The following is a 17131-nucleotide window of genomic DNA, read 5'->3' on the forward strand; positions in this document are numbered from 1 at the left end:
GGTGAACACAGGCTAATTACATCTGAAGCTGTTAACAAGCTGTTAAAGAATGCTAGACGAGACAGACCTTTATCTGATCCAGTAAGGCACCCACAACAGTCTTCAATAAAAGAAAAACGAAACAAAACAAACCCACAAACAAACAAACAAAAAACCTAAGGAGCCTCCAGAGCTTGGAAATCATGTGTTAAAAATTAATTTATTCCCCTTATTTGTTAAAATGTTCAAGAAACCTAAATTTGATTATATTAATCATTGAAAAATTGTTAATTTTATTAGTAAATACTAATGTTTGACATTATTTTAATTCAGTACTTTTAGGACTAATTATATGTTTCTTTGCTATTTTGGGCCACTTTTAGCCAATTTATATGTCTTTTGATTAATAACTAAACAATTACCAGATTTATTAGTAATTTCCATAATAGGTAGACTTCATGGTATTTCCTTAATGGTTTAGTTTTAATGACATTTTCTATTAAAATGTGTTAGTGCTAATGCCTATGTTTTCATCCATAGAAATATCTAACATAGATTGAGTCTTAAAAGTAGAGAGATCCTGAGTCTTATCAACTCTTGCTTTGCAAACTGATCCCTCCCTCCCTCTCATACACACATTCTCTCTCTCTCTCTCTCTCTCTCTCTCTCTCTCACACACACACACACACACACAGAGAGAGAGAGAGAGAGAGAGAGAGAGAGAGAGAGAGACACAAAATTGTTTATACACAGCAGGTTGCTGTGTTTTATTTTATAATCATGAATACCCGCTAGGATGTTCAGCTTGAAATAAATGTTTATATTCTAACCAGAGTTTGCAAAAGTCGTTTTTTTGGCAACAATGCCCAAATATGCAGCTGGTCTTGCTAGGTGGGGTATTCTGGGAGTTATAATCTAAAAATACAAACTTTATGAACTCTGATCCTAAATGCTACCATTGGCTAAAATATTACTAGGGCCAGCAATGCAGGCCCAATATGAAACCATGATCAATGTTAAACAGAAAACAGTAGCTGTCTTTTAGAAAACATGGAAAAGTCTCCAGGTGTATTGCTGAACCTATAACATTAAAATCCTAGGTATACAAATGGATCCAGGACATTTCACACTTAAAAAGCCACAAGTAACCACAGCAGAATGAACATCCATAACATACACTGTATTCTTGTCACAATGTAAGATCAGTTGAAAAGACTGATGCTGAGATTCAGTGTCAGCTGGTTTATTCACATTTAGGCTCTGGCCAAATAAGACTGAAAAAGTTAGGTGTAAAAAAAGAATCTTTAGTCTTACCCACCTGCTGAAATGTGGAGTACAGAGGACATGGAACCCTGTGAAATGCTTAAAGAAAGGTTCCATGAAGGGGTAAATGAATGTTCAAACAGATCATTTGAACACAGTCTCGTAAATATCCAAAGCCATCTCAGTCCCTCAACATCACAAACAAGACAATTCTTCCTTGACAGTATTCCATCACTGTCAAGTGAAACCACAAAGAAAATTTGGTTGCCATGCTCTTATGTTCCATGTATTTAGGGATCCTAGAGTTTAGAAATGCTAGAAGTCCACAGGATTCAAGAGCTTTTGTAAAAACTGTAAGACTTGAGAAAGGGATCTGGTAATTGACTTTAAAAACTGGGACTTTTTATCTGAAAAAAAAAATGATCTGGAGACCATATGCATTCCTAGGAGGGAAACTGATTGGCCCTCTAGCTAACAAATAATAGTGTTTCCACATCACCTTCTCAAACCAGGAAGGATGCAATTTTCTGCTCTCAGTCAGGTTATCATCCTAAGCATCCATAAATAGCTTCATCTGCATATCAGTTCACTTCAGCATGAGCATATTTCTCATACATCAGTTTCATCAAGTTAAATTAACATTTAAATCATCTGTAATACAAAACCCTACATTCAGAAAGGTCAACTTAAGGGCTGCTTTTACTGAGACAGTCCATGGGTTCATTTAGCTAGTACTATCTAGTAGCAGTTTCCCACAATCTTGCATCACACCTAAAGACTTTTAACAGAGGATTGAACACTGCATTGTATACCCAGCCCTAATGAACTACAATCTCACACCTCAATCAGTCATAAACACACTAGTTATAATTGTTTCACTGGATCACAGAGGCATCTTGGACTGAAATGAGTTATAAAGCCCTGTGTATACATCAGGTTGAATACAAATGCCAGCTCCCTACATACAGAACCCAGTCATTACCTGAAAACCATTTGTATTGGTCCATAAACCAAGAAATTCCGACCCAGTCCAAAGGAACTGGTTTCAGTAATCATCCACAGAATCCCCTGGTTAGTCTAGGAACAGACTTAATACTACTTAATAAATGTTTCTGATCTAAACCCCAGTTGAGAGATCTATTGTGGTATTATAGAGGTAAGTAATATACTGCTGGCAGAACAGTTCAGTGAGTTACATATCTGGATGGGAATAGTAAATAACTTCTATGGATTCTATACTTAGAAAGCCATGTAAAGAGCCTACGTTAAGTCAAAACTGACTTGATGGCACAGACTTATTATTTAGCAATAAAGTAGGACGTGCATTCCTTGAATAGGATGCATTAAATAGGCAACATATATGTTATATTTCAAGCCTACTTTTCCCTATCTCATTAGCTGATCCTGATCTGACTCTGTTCAGTGAAATGCTACCAGATTCCTTGCCATTCCTGAGGCCGTTTTAAAGCTGTACAAGAGCATTAGTCTGTAACCCATGTTCTAACACTGGGGAGAGGGGGCAGCCTCTGATCCTCCAGATATTTCACACCTGGAGAGCCCCCAGCAATGGCCGGGGGTTATTGGAGTTGCACTCCAAGGGCAAAAGTTCCTTAACTCTGATTTAATCCTGTAACTTATATTTGTCAAAGACTCAAAACTAATCAGTGGCAATGGGGTAACCACTGTCCTTTATCCCAACTGCACTAAACAGTGGACTTTGCTTGTTATCCTGTATTAAACAGATTTGATCACTAAAGAGTTTCCTTACAGTTGTAACTATAACTGAACAAAAAACAAGCAAAACAAAACAAAGCACACTAACAGAGGAGCTACATTTTGCAAAATGTGCTAATTTTCTGCCTGCATACTTAAAAGATGCACACTAGCTGCCCACTGACCCCATCATACCTGTCTTAGAGAGCCTGCCAGTGCTTTTGCTGCTTCCAGTGCTATCACCTCTTGTCAGAACAGAGATCCCACTGAAGCTGCTGGCTTTGGTCACAGCAGGCTTCAAATTACGCAGGGAGCTGTCAGAATCTGTGCTGCTCCATGGACGGGGTTCAGAATACTTTAGTTCATTGTCTGTACTGCTCTGAAGGCTGTTGGTCGACCTCCCTGAAGCATCCTTATTAACCCTGCAAAGTCACAAGTTAGCTTTTAAAACACAGGAACAATCTGCAAATCAAGGGAAAGAAAATAATAAAATATACACAGAATTATTTAGAATTTAAAAAAATGAACATATTCAATACCTAAATATTTGCCGCCTTTGCTGGGTACTATTGCCATCTTCTTCTTGAATTCTGTTGACATGTCCAGTAAAAGAACAACTTAGTATTTCATTAGAAAAAAGCACAAAATAATTTGTTTAAATATTGATTTCTCCTACCTTTTGTCAATAATGTAATTCTCTTGGGAACACAGCGACTAGGGAAGAAATAGCGTAGAATAAAAATCACCATTGCTAACTATTTGTACTATCAATTCTAATGTGTCAGAAACTGAGAGAAATATACAAACACAAACAGGTATGAAAACTACTGGCAAGCTTTTTTTAAAATAATTTTTATTGTGCTAATTCAAGAAAATTAAATTATTAAAGTGGAGAAAATGCCCCCCAAATAAAACACCAGAAACAAATTCCCTCTTTTTAAAAGAGGGGGTGGATTCTGCAATTTTTTCCTATGAAATTGTTATTAGGTAAAGGTAAAGGTTCCCCTTGACGTTTAGTCCAGTTGTGTCTGACTCTAGGGGGCGGTGCTCATCCCTGTTTCCAAGCCATAGAGCCAGCGATTGTCAGTAGACATGTTTCTGCGGTCATGCGGTCAGCACGACTAGACATGGAATGCCAACATTGTTATGACTGCTCTTCTATTCCAGGCCCTCCCCACAACCGGCCAACTCTGATAAACAGATGTGACCTTTTAACATTTTACCAGTAAAATTATATTCACTCTTGTATAAAATAGTTTGTCAATATTCTGAGAATGCATTTAACTTATTTTGCAAATAGTGAGGTGGGAAATGAAATTTATCTCTTATTCCGAATGGTTTGCACTTTGTATAATCTTTCATTTATGGGGAGCTTTCTAGAGTTCTGGGTACACAGGGAGAATAAGAAAAAAAAGCAGGTATCAACCCATTCGCATCTCAGCAGCTCCCCCCATGCCAACCGCTGTCTTAGACGGCAGGTACATGAATGTCCCCAAGCATCTAAGGCTGTGTATTTGTGGAGCAGGTGAGATAGAGGATGTTGTCCACTATTTACTTAACTGTTAGCTCTATCAAAACCCCAGAGAAAAATTCCTGGGTAACATTTTGGCTGCTCTACAGGAGGAAAGCCCTCAGACAAAGATGGTCAGGTTGCTTTTGGATTGTGACCCATATATCACTTACGGAAGAGCGCTGTTTGCAAAAGCGGCCAGAAACATTCGCGCTAATTCCCTGAGAGCCATTGCAATCAATTGTGCTGGAGACTCCCAGATATGAAAGGTCTCTTATTATTTTATATCTCCGTGATTTTATTCTGATTTTATTTGATTATATTTGTATTTTAAACAATTGTGACGGCTTTCAGCTAATACAATAAGCTTAAACTTGAACTTGGGTACAAAGGGAGAATAAGAAAAAAAAAGCAGGTGTCACCCCATTCGCATCTCAGCAGCTCTGCCTTGACCCCAATATTAGGGGTATCATTGGGCTCAAGCAAACCTCTCGTTACACTCAGAAATCTGTATTACCATTCACTCTGCATTGACTGAGATTCCAATGATGAATTCAAATAACCGGCACCCCACTATTCACGTGGGAGAAAAATGTCCTATCACTTGGAGGAAGTAAACCTTTTAGAACATATAGCACTTTATTCAGCTGCTATATACCCATTCACTGTCACCAGAGCTAAAGGGAAATTATCTCATTCTGCCTCCTCTGTTTCCAGTGTCACTGCTCTCCTATACTTGGAGAATGACAAGCCTGAAAATATGAATCTCTACTGTTCCTGTGAATCTGGATTCTGATTTTACAGGGCTCCAAGTTTACATGGAAAGACCCAACAAACAGTGTAGGATCTCTGTCTGCAGACCTATCACTCTCTACGTGTAACAGAAAAAGCAACAGTAGAAACACAAGGGATGGGGCTACGGAGCTCCCCTCCATCCACAGTAACTGAAAACAATTAGTGCCTGAATAGGAGTGCAGTTACAAAATATGGAAGACTCCAACAGATATATGACTATGATGTGAGCAACAGGGATGGAATTTTTGGATTACTTGGACTACAAATCTCAGTATTCCCAATTCTGAGAGTTCTACTTGGCTTACACACACTTTAAAGATGTCTAAATGTGGCTCACCTGGGAGAAAAGGCCTAAACTGGAAGGCTTTCAGGCTTAGCTAGCCAGCACCACCTAACCTCCTGTACAGAAAGAAAGCTCCCAGCTACCACTGGGGCATGAACAGGAAGCTTGGATGGAACTAGGTCTAAAGACAGTTAGGCCATTTCTCCCAGGTGAGAAACAAGTAAAGTGTGTGTAAATCAGATAGACCTCCAGGAATCAAGAATTATAGAATTTCTATAAATTTCCCTCCAGTCATTACTTGAATTTTTTTTTCTTTTCCCCATCTTGTGCCATATTACTATAGTTGTTTTTTTTTTACTTTATTATATTGCTTTTATTCAATTTTTTAATTGTTAGCTGCCCAGAGTATACTTTGGGCTAGGTGGGTGGGGTATAAATCAAATAAACAAACAAATAAAATAAATTCTAGTCCAAGAAATCAAAACAATCTCCATCCTAGTGAGCACATAGGTTTCTGATCCAACTTTGACAAGTGTAAAAAGAGATATCATTAACAAACATCCTTTCCTCAAGGATTAAATCTACCAGCATCTCAAAGAATGGTGAGAGTATCAAGGCTACCAGCAAAAACATACCATTTTGAGATTAAGAATACCAAGTGGCACGCTGCTCCATCTGCCACCTTCTTAATATTCTCTGAGTGCCCTGCTGAATGTCAGTATTGTAACAGGTTTTTATTTCATACAATTTGTATCAAAATGACAGAAAATCCCTTTTCAAGTGTATGTTCTAGTTTCACCACTGTCACACAGTCAAAGATGCTATGAACATTCCTTGTAATTAAATACCTACATCTTGTGCAAATATTCGTTCTCTAGCTCTCAGGTATTCTTCTTCTCGTTCTTCTATAGATTTGCTTCTTCTGTCATCTTTTAATCGTATTCGCATCTAAATTAAATAAGTTGTTAATTGCCAATTTCCACTGCACCATACAAGTGTGTAGTCAAGACAACTGTGTAAGTTCAGCATTTACCTGGTTGTCATCTTTGTCTAGACTAGAGTTCTCCCTTTTTAGGATGTACCGCTTTTGAAAATCTTCACTTTTTTCATCTTTTATATGTTCACAAAACTTCTGGTCAGGTCTTAAAAGAAGATTAAGATAAAATAAGCCTTGATAAATATGAAATGAGGTTGTCTAAAATTGTGGACCTTTAAATTAGTAGACAGTAGAAATGGCCACAAACCTTGGTTTGAAGGTTCATGCCAGTTTTCCCTTCCTCTGCCTCCCTGGCCAATGATCCATTCACTGGTTGGAGCACACTCCTCTCCTCCTCCTCTTTGGCTGTTTGACCAGTCAGTCCCTGGCAGGAACACGGGCTTATCTGTCCTGCCTCCTTGTCTAAGTGGACAATCAGCCAGGGAGGTGGGGCAAGGAAGCCTGTGTTCCTCCTGGAGACTGGTCGAACAGCCAAAGAGGAGGAGGAAAGGAACGTGTGTCAGGTGGTGAGTGGGGGATCAAGCCAGAGAGGTGGAGGGGGGGGAAGGGAACGCATGGCACCTTTGGTGCTCTGGGTATGAATCAGCACACACTTCTGAACCAAGATTCATGCCCACCCAGTAAACCTCCTATGTGTGCAAGTATCACAAAACCACATTTTTCCAACAATCCAAATTTATATTTATATGTTTGGGCCACTGCTCTTGCCACAAAAAACCAGTATCAGAATGCTCTGTAGAACTTCTCATGACTCATACTGAATAATTCTCAAGAGAATTAAGATACGTATTCTCAATACTATCAGAATTAAGGTAGTTTTTAAGGGATAGAATGGTCACTCATTCACATATTTCAAGTAAGTTCCCTTGGGGTACCCTGATGCTGCTCAAATGTTAATAATCTTAAATACAAGTATTTTGAGAATAAAGTGAAAATAGAGCCCATCACAAACACAAATCTGTCATTCCAGTTCCTCCTGCTGGCCTCACTTGTAGCTGTAGTAATAAATCCAGAACATAGTGACATCTCATCGAAACCTCTATTACTGGGTTGTACTTTTGTTTAACCCTTGGCTAACAGAAAAAATTACTTAAATGGAAATTAGTACTGAAAGCCAAAGAAATAGAAGAATACCATCTGTGCATATATTTTAGGGACCAAAAGGTGTGCAGGTGCCTGTATTTCAGGGAGAAAATAATAAAATTTTGTTGTTCAAATTAAATCATAGGACCCTTTCCCATTCAACTTTTAAATGCTTATGCTAAATGACACAAACTACCCCTTACATAATTAACCCTTTTAAAGCTGAAAGGCAAATACTCCCTATAGTGTATGAACTTTTGTTACATATTTATCTTCTTTGATTTGTTATTCAAGAGATTTGCTTAAAAGAAGGGTCAGGTTAATTTTTTAATTCCTGAATTGTATTATTATCAAACAAAAAAAACAAATCTCCCAAACTCTACCTAAAAGTTACTGGATGCCCAAGTGTAATTAGCAGGCACTTCACAGAACCTTTATAGACTGTCTTACCTCTTTTCTTTTAAAGGTCCCTGAATTTACTGCCCTGCAATCACCACTCCACTGAGTCGGCCCCAGTGTGCACTGGGTTGATGATGTCATTAACAGCACTGATCGGCACTGGAGCGGGGAATCTGCCTATGAGGAAAAGGCAAGTTGGGTTTTATTCAATATGGAGCAGATCTCCAAGGTTTTCCTTCTAGATTCTTATTTTAAATCATTTGAGATATAAAATAAGAACACCGAAAACCTTTAAAAATATTTACATAGTCTACTGGTTATATGAAATGCCTGCTAATTGTTAGTGGTGCTTCCAGATTCCAATCTTGGGTTAAAAAAAAAAACAAGAGTATCAAATATTTTCATACTAAAGGAGTCAACTGCAACTATAGCTCATTCTCAAACCTCCCGCTCACAAAACTGTTCATCACCCACATGTGGAAATTACCTGTTTAAGTAAGAGTCAGACAATCTTAGGCAAAGTTTAGCAAGCAAATAAATATCACATTTTACTTGGGCTATCACATTTTGTAAGTGTGCCAATTTTAAATCTAATTCACTTTTAATACAGATTTTCCTGGGCTCTTGTTCAGTTTTATAGTCTTAAAAAGCAACCTGTGTAGATTAGGTATTCTGAAGAATTTTTTAAAAAAACTAAAGGCAGAATTTCTCTTATTAACTACCTGACCCTGCTTTTCTGCTACAATCCTGAGAAAGTATAGTTAATAAACTGAATATACAAGCTGAACATATGCTATATATTATCACAGGCATCTACGTATTCGTAATTTTACTGTTTCCCAAATCAATAATCTGTGATTGATCAATCAAATTGTGTTTACAGGTAGAACTTTCTTTCTCTGACCAAAGATAGAAATTAAACTTTAAACTATGAACAACGGTTTCTGACTTCTTAAACTGGAAAAGATGCAAGGAAAGTTCTGTATATATTACAGCTCTCTCCCTTATACATAAATGACCTTTGCAAGTCTTGCACTGTCGCTCTTTGAATGACCAGGCCAATCTACATGGGAAATAAAGATTTCTTACCCTTGCCCTCACTCCCAATACAAAATGTGCAAACCCTCCAGAACAGAAACGCACCTAGGCAAATCTCCTATAAGGAAGCAACAATCTGACAATTTGTTAATCTTTCTGCACAACATTTTGGTCAAGTGAAATAGGAAGAAAGAGAGGAAGGCTATATTTTTAGTACTCTATGTCAAACGAATTTGATTTTATAAAAATGATTTTAATTATCAGGCTTAATATATGTCCTTTGCTTTTTATTTCTACAGTTACCATAGTTTAGAAATAAATCTCCACACAGAGACACCAACAAAATGGAGGATAAACAATAGTGAGACATTTCTACATAAATATATAATGGTTTCAGCTAATTTTTCTCCATAACAAGAAAGAGATCTTTGCTGATCATAATTCTGACAGAATCACTGGCATGTTTCAGCATGGTGAAGAGATGACACAATCATGTTTTAAGGATGATCTCTAATGAATAAAGTAAAAAATACTGTATATATCTTTTTTTGAAAAAAAAAATCTTTCAAATTCTACCTTGATCAGCAAGCTAAAATTTCCATCCTCCAGAGAACTAGACAGCTTGATGAACTAATTTTGTTTTTTAAAGAACCTAACTTACATTCTTGTGTTGCTGGTTTTATTTACTATAACAGCCTTTCCGCTCTGGTCCACATTGTGCTCCAGTCCAAAATAAGCAGCCACTCTGTGTAATAACATTCTGTGGTAAGAGGTCATGGGGGGAAATTTCTTTCGTGGGATTCTGAAAAGAAGTAGTGAGGTTTAGTTCACGTCAATGTGACTACATAATATATAAACTAACAAAACTAACAACACTTACTCGTTATTACCAATGAAATCTAAGATTTCCTGTTCTAATTTCAGCAGCATCATTCTGTCCCTGGAAGGAAAAAATATGGAAAGGGGGTGGAGAAGGAAATACTTGCAGTTACAGCAGTAATAGGGATATTAAGCAAGCATATAATTATTTCTAAAAAGATTCCCCTAGATCTCAAGTTTGTGAGAAAATACAACACTAATATGAAATGCACACTTCACACGGCTGAGTACCACACTGATCTCGTTTCATGATAAACAGCTGCTCAGGTGCAAGCAATCTGTACACCAGAAAGACAGCTGTAGTAACCCATCCTGCAAATTGTAGGGGGCAAACAAGATACCCCTTGAGCATTCAATGGCAACAAATAAATTTGACATTTTTGAAACCTTTTGTTGTTGTTTAGTCGTTAAGTCGTGTCCGACTCTTCGCAACCCCATGGACCAGAGCACACCAGGCTCTCCTGTCCTCCACTCCCTTCCCGGAGTTTGGTCAAATTGAAACCTTTAGTCCTGTCTAATTAAAACACCAGACTATCAGATGTCTACCACATGTAATAAGTAATAATATGTAATAAGTTTTCAATGGTTGAATGAGATTGAATTCAGATACCAGTTTTGGTAAAAAGGTGGCATATGGATAAAGAACTACTTTCTTCTTGTGGACACATGCATATACAGTAGTGGATCACGTCTCAATGCACAAAGCTCACTGGCTCCTCAGAGAGACATAACTGCAATCCAAAAAGCAACACCATCACCACAGGTCCAAACGGCCAAGAGATCAATTACATCATCCTCAAAGAAAGCGACTAAGATTACATGTGTGCAGATTTAGGTGGACTCAAGTTATTAAATTCACACAGAAATGATTTAATGAATGGGTGTCAGAAAAGCAAAGATGACGAAGGTATATAGGCAGTTCTCCTTTAAATGTTATCATTGTCATGATCACCATTAACTTATAACTGCAGTGCTGAAAGGGACCCTATGGATTACCAAGCCCAGTTCCTGTCAAGGACCTAGATACCTACACCATTGAGTGATCCAAAGAAGAAGACTCAATTGTGGCTCCCTGCAAAGTTTACAAACAGGGTCTGCTTGTAAGCATACAAATGTCAAGTATATGGCTTTCTAGAAGACTGCAATATAGGTAGTATAGGGGGCCAACACAGTAATGGTTGACATATTCACATTGTTAGCTTCAGTTTGTCTTCTCAATGCTTTATTCAGTCTTCTGGCTGCATAAGAGGTCTGTTGAGCTAGTTTGAACAAGTCCTGCCAGGACAGCAGGAGCTCTGCTGCAAAACACAGCTATGAGGCCACCATAGTGTGATTAGTTCTGCATTTCCTTTGTCCCCCCCGAGTTTGACGAACAAACACCCAACATAGGAGAGGAAAGGTAGAAAAAAGTAAAGCATTTTCCTTGTTTAATCAGTGAAAGAAAGCATATCCTAGCAAGCCACGTCTTCAACTTGCCCAAGGACACAGTACAGATGACACCTGTGATTCTTTTTTAAATATAATTTTATTTACTTTCAAATATAACAGCAAGACTATACTTTATACAATTAACAACAACAACAACAACAACAACAACAACAACAACAACAACAACAACAACAACAACACCACCACCAACAACTTAAGTTCACAGTCTAGGCCACCAACTTTGGGATTCCCCCCCATTTTGTTTTAAATTGTGTACCCCGTATCTCTCCAGAAATATAATAATTTCTTGTGTTTTCATGTTTACAAAATATATGTGTTAAAATTATTCCAAATATCATTAAAACAATTTTCCTTCAACATTCCTTTTTAAACTTTCAATTCACAAGTTAATTTAGCATAAATAGCCAAACTCCACATTTCATTGTACGAATCTTCCATATTTAAAAAGTCATGATTCTTCCAATGTCTTGCAAATATCAGTCTCGCTGCTGTTAACATAATATTAATCAATTCCATTTCCCTCCTTTTAACTGAATATTTCCAGACATAGTTAACAAAGCTAACGTTGGACATCTTTGTATATCAGTGCACATAGTTTTCTTGATCTCATTAAAAACCATTCTCCTTTCCTTCTGCCTCTCTTCACATGTCCAACACATGTGGAAATATGTTCCCCTTTCTTTCTTACATCTCTAACATATAGGTGATACCTCTCTATTTATTATAGTCATTCTTTTTGGTGTTAAATACCACCTCCATGTCACCTTGGAACCATTTTCCTCTACCCTAGCAGACATATTTTCATTATTCTATTTTCCTATATCTTCTTCCATATTTCCTCACTAATTTCTCTGTTTATGTCTCCTTGCCATATCTCCTTCAAGGTTGTTATTTCATATTCATCTTCTACTAACTTCTTATATACAACACTTATTATTATTTCTTTCCTTTGCTTATTGGTATCTGTGTTCTCTCTTTTTTCAATAATTTCTTCAAATTTAGTCATCCTTCTCTTTCCTCTCCCCCCCCCCAATTTCTTTGTCCAAATATCTAGCTGCTTTAGATTCAACCAGGTAATTCTTTGTTCTCCTAATAATTCCTTTATTATCACAAACACTATATACCTTCCTTATCCAATCTTTAATTTTTATAACCCTGTTCTATAAAACCATGTTTAATCTCTTAAGAATTTTTGGAAAGTTACATAATTCCACCACACGGGTGAATGGAAAAATCTTTGGATTTAATATTCTTCTAATTTTCTTCCAATATTGCAATGTAGTACTTAAAAATGGATTGCCTATATTTTTAAGAATATCTTTTATATTTTCCTTAAAAACATATTTTCCATATTCTTATAAAACTCCATAGCATTCCATATTATCTCTTTACGATTTATTATAATTTCCGGAATATACATCAATTGATTATAATATAGTTTAATGTCATGTAATCCCAAACCTCCTTTCTTTTGAGATAAATACCATAACTTTTAATTTATTCTTGGTCCTTTTTTTAATTAATCAAATTCTGCATTTCTTTTAAATCTTTATCATCTATCTTTATGGGTAACATACAAAATAAAAATAATAATTTAGGGATTATCTTTATTATCTTCTGCTATTCTTCAAAACCATGACAGCTTCAACTTTTGATATTCTTTAATTTGTTCCTTAATTTTTTTCATTTTATCAAAATTCATTTTAATAATATCTTGTAAATCCCAAGTAACATTTATCCTTAAGTATTTAATACTATTTTTTATTTACCCTCAAATTTATCTTTCATTTTTCTTCTCTCTTCATTGTCATAATACGCTAACATGAATTCTGATTTACTCCAATCTACTCCTAACCCTGTTATTTCTTCAAATGTTTTTAAATATATTTTAATATTTTCTATAGAATTTATTGGGTCTTCAATCATTCATAAAGCATCATCTGCAAACAAATGCATTTATTTTTTATTTATTCCCTATTCCTTTTATTTCATTATCATCCCTAATTGCTCTTGCTAATAGTTCAATGATCAAAATAAATAGGACTGGAGATGGGGGACATCCTTGCCTTGTTCCTTGACCTACTGATATTTTTCCATTATCCCATTGTTCACTAAAACCACAGCTGTATTCTCTGAATATAACTGTTGGATAATATTTCTAAAGTGTATATGAAAACCTAATTTTTAAATTAGCATCTTAATTGCTGACCTTCCACCAAGTCAAAAGCCTTGAAAATATCTAATGCTAATATTCCTGCTTTTGTCTTTGTCTCTTTTATTGTGTAGATTACATATACCCTTCTCATTCTATCCTCTATTTGTCTGCCTTTCAAACATCAATTCTGCAAATAATATCTATCAATATGACTATTCAGTCTCTTGGCTAATATGGCTGTAAATATTTTAGCATCCTGATTCATCAATGATATTGGTCTATATCAGTGGTTCTTAACCTTTGTTACTCGGATGCTTTTGAACTGCAACTCCCAGAAACTCCAGTCAGGACAGCTGGTGGTGAAGGCTTCTGGGAGTTGCAGTCCAAAACTCATGAGTAACCCAAGGTTAAGAACCAGTGGTCTATATGACCCCATATTCATTGGGTCCTTGTCTGGTTTCAAGATTAACGCAATCATTGAATGTTTTCAAAAAACTTAATTTCATCCCCTCTTAATGTTTTGTGAAAAAATACCTTCAATTTAGGAATGAGGAAATTCTTTGAAATCATATAATATTCGGAGCCCAAACCATCCTGGCATCTTATCTACTTTTAATTTATTTATAATCTCCTCTCTACTTCAGTTATATTTTGTCCCATTTTTTCCATAAATTCCTTTGTATTTTTCTACCCAGATTATTTCTATATATATTTCCTCTAATCCTTTTTTCTTGTTGTTTCTTTAAATTATAGGCTTCTTTTATACTCAATTCTCAGGCCACGGACTTTAGAGTCCCAAATAAATCCAACTTGACCTCCTTCTTCTTCATTAATTTCTCAGATTTCTTTTAAATTCCTCTTCATATTCTCAATTACATACTTAAACCCGAATATAGTAGTACAGTATCTATCTTCAATCTTTTTGCTTCTTTATAATCACAATTTATGGCGAATTCCATAGGAACATTTGCATGGTCTGATATTTGTATAATATCTATTTCATTATCCTTAACTCCTGGTATTAGATCATTTGATACTGTGAAGCAATGGGATATGTAGTACTTGTTTTCAGGCTTCCACAAGTGGAGTATATTTACTTGGGAAAGAGACTTTATTTCTGTGTTCCTGCCTACTCCAGACCAGTCCAAGGTTTCTCTCTCTTATTTTGTATCATCTGTTCCCCCTTTTCCTTATCTTCCTCATCAACAGAACTTTGTTCAGATCCAGATTCGGATTCAGATGCAGATTTTGGAGCCTGTTCTACAACGTTAAGTTTCTTCATTTCTGCCTTCCACCCTTCTTCAAATAACATATTTATCTGCCTAATCCAGTCCAATTTCAGAAACACACAATATTCCAAACTATATTTTACTGTATTCTCGAAGGCTTTCATGGCTGGGATCCAATGGTTGTTGTAGGTTTTTCAGGCTGTCTGGTCAAGTTCTTGAGATTTTTTTTCCTAATTTTTCACCAGTCTCTGTGGCCAGTATCTTCAGAGGACAGCAGTCAGAACTCTGTTTGTGCTCTGGTGCAGTTTCTGGGATAGTTATTTATAGCTGTGGGATCAGCTTTCTATCCTTTTTAGGAGATTGGGTGATTATGGTGATCAGCGTGTTTTTTGTTGTGGGTGTATTGTTGTGATAAGGGGGTGAGATTATCTGTCACTGTGTTTCAGGGCATGTTCAGCTACTGTTGATTCTTCCCGGTTTTTCAGTTTGCAGTGTCTCTCATGTTCTTTGATTCTGGTGTGAATGCTGCGTTTTGTGGTTCTAAAATATACCTGACCACAACTGCAAGGTATCCGGTATACACCTACAGCGGTTTCAAAACAAAGTAGTACTGGACAATATCAGCAAATATTTTGTTAGATTGCACAGAGAAGCCATTGAAATCCACAAACACTAGCAGAGCTTCAACAAAAAAGAAGAAAGTCTAAAACTCAACAAAGCCTGGCTCCCAGTACTGAAAAACACAGCCTGCAAAAGGTCAACAAACTCTACCCAGCCACAAGGACCAGTGATCACTGCACACAAAAGACCAGTTAGTGACACCCATCAATCACAGTGATAGATCATCCCCCTTATCACAATACACCCAAAACAAAAAACACACTAATCACCATAATCACCCAATCTCCTGAAAAGGACAAAAAGCTGATCCCACAGCTATAAATAACTATCCCACAAACTGCACAAGAGCACAGACAGAGTTCTAACTCCCATCTTCTGAAGATGCTGGTCACAGAGACTGGGAAAACGTTAGGAAGAAAAACCTCAAGAACACGGCCAGACAGCCCGAAAAACCTACAACAACTATATTTTATTGCTTTCTCTGACAAGATAGTTGTAAATAGTTTCATCCCTTGGCACTAGTACATAGTTTCCTCACACAGATCGTTGAAAGCCTGGATCGGCATGTCATTAATTTTCAATAATTTGGGGTTCCATCTCAAAATATCCATAAATTCATCATTTTTATGACAATTCCAAAAGTGAACCAAAACATCCCTTGGAAGTTCTTTTTGTCCTCTTCTCTTCCCCCATCAACGACATATTTCATTATCATACTTAGATCATTTCACCTGGGGCACAACAGACTGGGCCCACTGTAGAAATACCTCTAATAAACTTTTTCCTTCTGCCACCTTTTCTGGAATATCTTTTAAGCGAAGACTATTTCTTCTCTGCGTGTCTTTCTGTTGAATAATCTGAATCTGTAACCCCTTGCTTTTTCTCTTGTTAAAAAATTATCTTAGTAATTTTCTTTGTTTGTTCTTAGACTCCTTCAATCCTATCATCCACCTCTTTGATTTATAATTAGATCTTTCAAAGGTTTACTATCCTTTTTTGTGATCAGCAATATCTTGTTCCTTTAAGCTTGTTCTTCTGTATTTTAGTTTTCAATTCACCAATAGCACCCATCACCATCTTCTGTAACCCTTCCATAACAACTTTAAAATATATTTGAGATTTCCCACCATTTCTTCCTCTTCCAAATGGTATAGGCATGCACTTTTATCTGAGAGTTGTTCCTTTGTGTGTTATCCTGCTCTTCTCCACACTCTTTAGTCCTTTCTTCAATCTACTTTTCCAGGAGTTCTTTACATTCCTTCTGGTCTAGCTATTTTTCAATGAAGCTACTACAGAAGGTCCAAAAAGTTTGAATGGCATTCCCATATTCAGACGAATTTGAAATATCCACAAAAGGAAACCTTGTCATAGTTAGTATGGCACATTTACTTTTAATCGACTGTTGATTTGGTTGTCAGAGATGGCTTTAAATCAAAATTAGGGCACTCGCATGTGATTTTTTGCATATGACACTACTGGCACCTCTTAAGAGGTTTTTGGAGTGCATGTGGTCTTTTCAATACACTCTACAGATCAATGTGATGAGCAGGACTGTTCAATCCTCTAGCAAATATGCATGAATAATACTGGGAGTCCAAAACGTGACTCACATTAGTTGAAAATGTGATATATATATTTTTTGCATTGAGGTCAAGACCAAAATTTGAAAGATGACATAACATAAATCAGAGATGCTTCAGAAGAATATTATGGGAGTCTGCAAATAGCAATGGATCAT

The 17131-nt window shown here is 36.5% G+C and overlaps 1 protein-coding gene across 16 annotated transcripts in view; it reads right to left on the minus strand.

Moving 5' to 3' along the window:
* Positions 1 to 17131, minus strand: part of R3HDM1 (R3H domain containing 1) — a 65589-nt gene that overhangs the window by 28370 nt on the left and 20088 nt on the right. For 13 of the 16 annotated variants that reach the window (XR_013537146.1, XR_012082074.2, XM_020779659.3 and 10 more), the window contains 7 exons: positions 9941 to 10000; positions 9722 to 9862; positions 6577 to 6685; positions 6396 to 6491; positions 3632 to 3669; positions 3495 to 3545; positions 3151 to 3377 (listed from right to left, as the gene is read on the minus strand). Coding sequence is in view for 14 of the 16 variants with exons in the window: in XM_020779659.3 (XP_020635318.3) it covers positions 3151 to 3377; positions 3495 to 3545; positions 3632 to 3669; positions 6396 to 6491; positions 6577 to 6685; positions 9722 to 9862; positions 9941 to 10000 (722 nt within the window). In the remaining 2 variants the exon portion in view is untranslated. The remainder of the gene's footprint in view (positions 1 to 3150; positions 3378 to 3494; positions 3546 to 3631; positions 3670 to 6395; positions 6492 to 6576; positions 6686 to 9721; positions 9863 to 9940; positions 10001 to 17131) is intronic. The other 3 variants (XM_078377056.1, XM_020779653.3, XM_072984042.2) reach the window with 2 other exon arrangements.

The sequence above is a fragment of the Pogona vitticeps genome, chromosome 1 (assembly GCF_051106095.1).
Source record: "Pogona vitticeps strain Pit_001003342236 chromosome 1, PviZW2.1, whole genome shotgun sequence".
Lineage (NCBI taxonomy): Eukaryota > Metazoa > Chordata > Lepidosauria > Squamata > Agamidae > Pogona > Pogona vitticeps.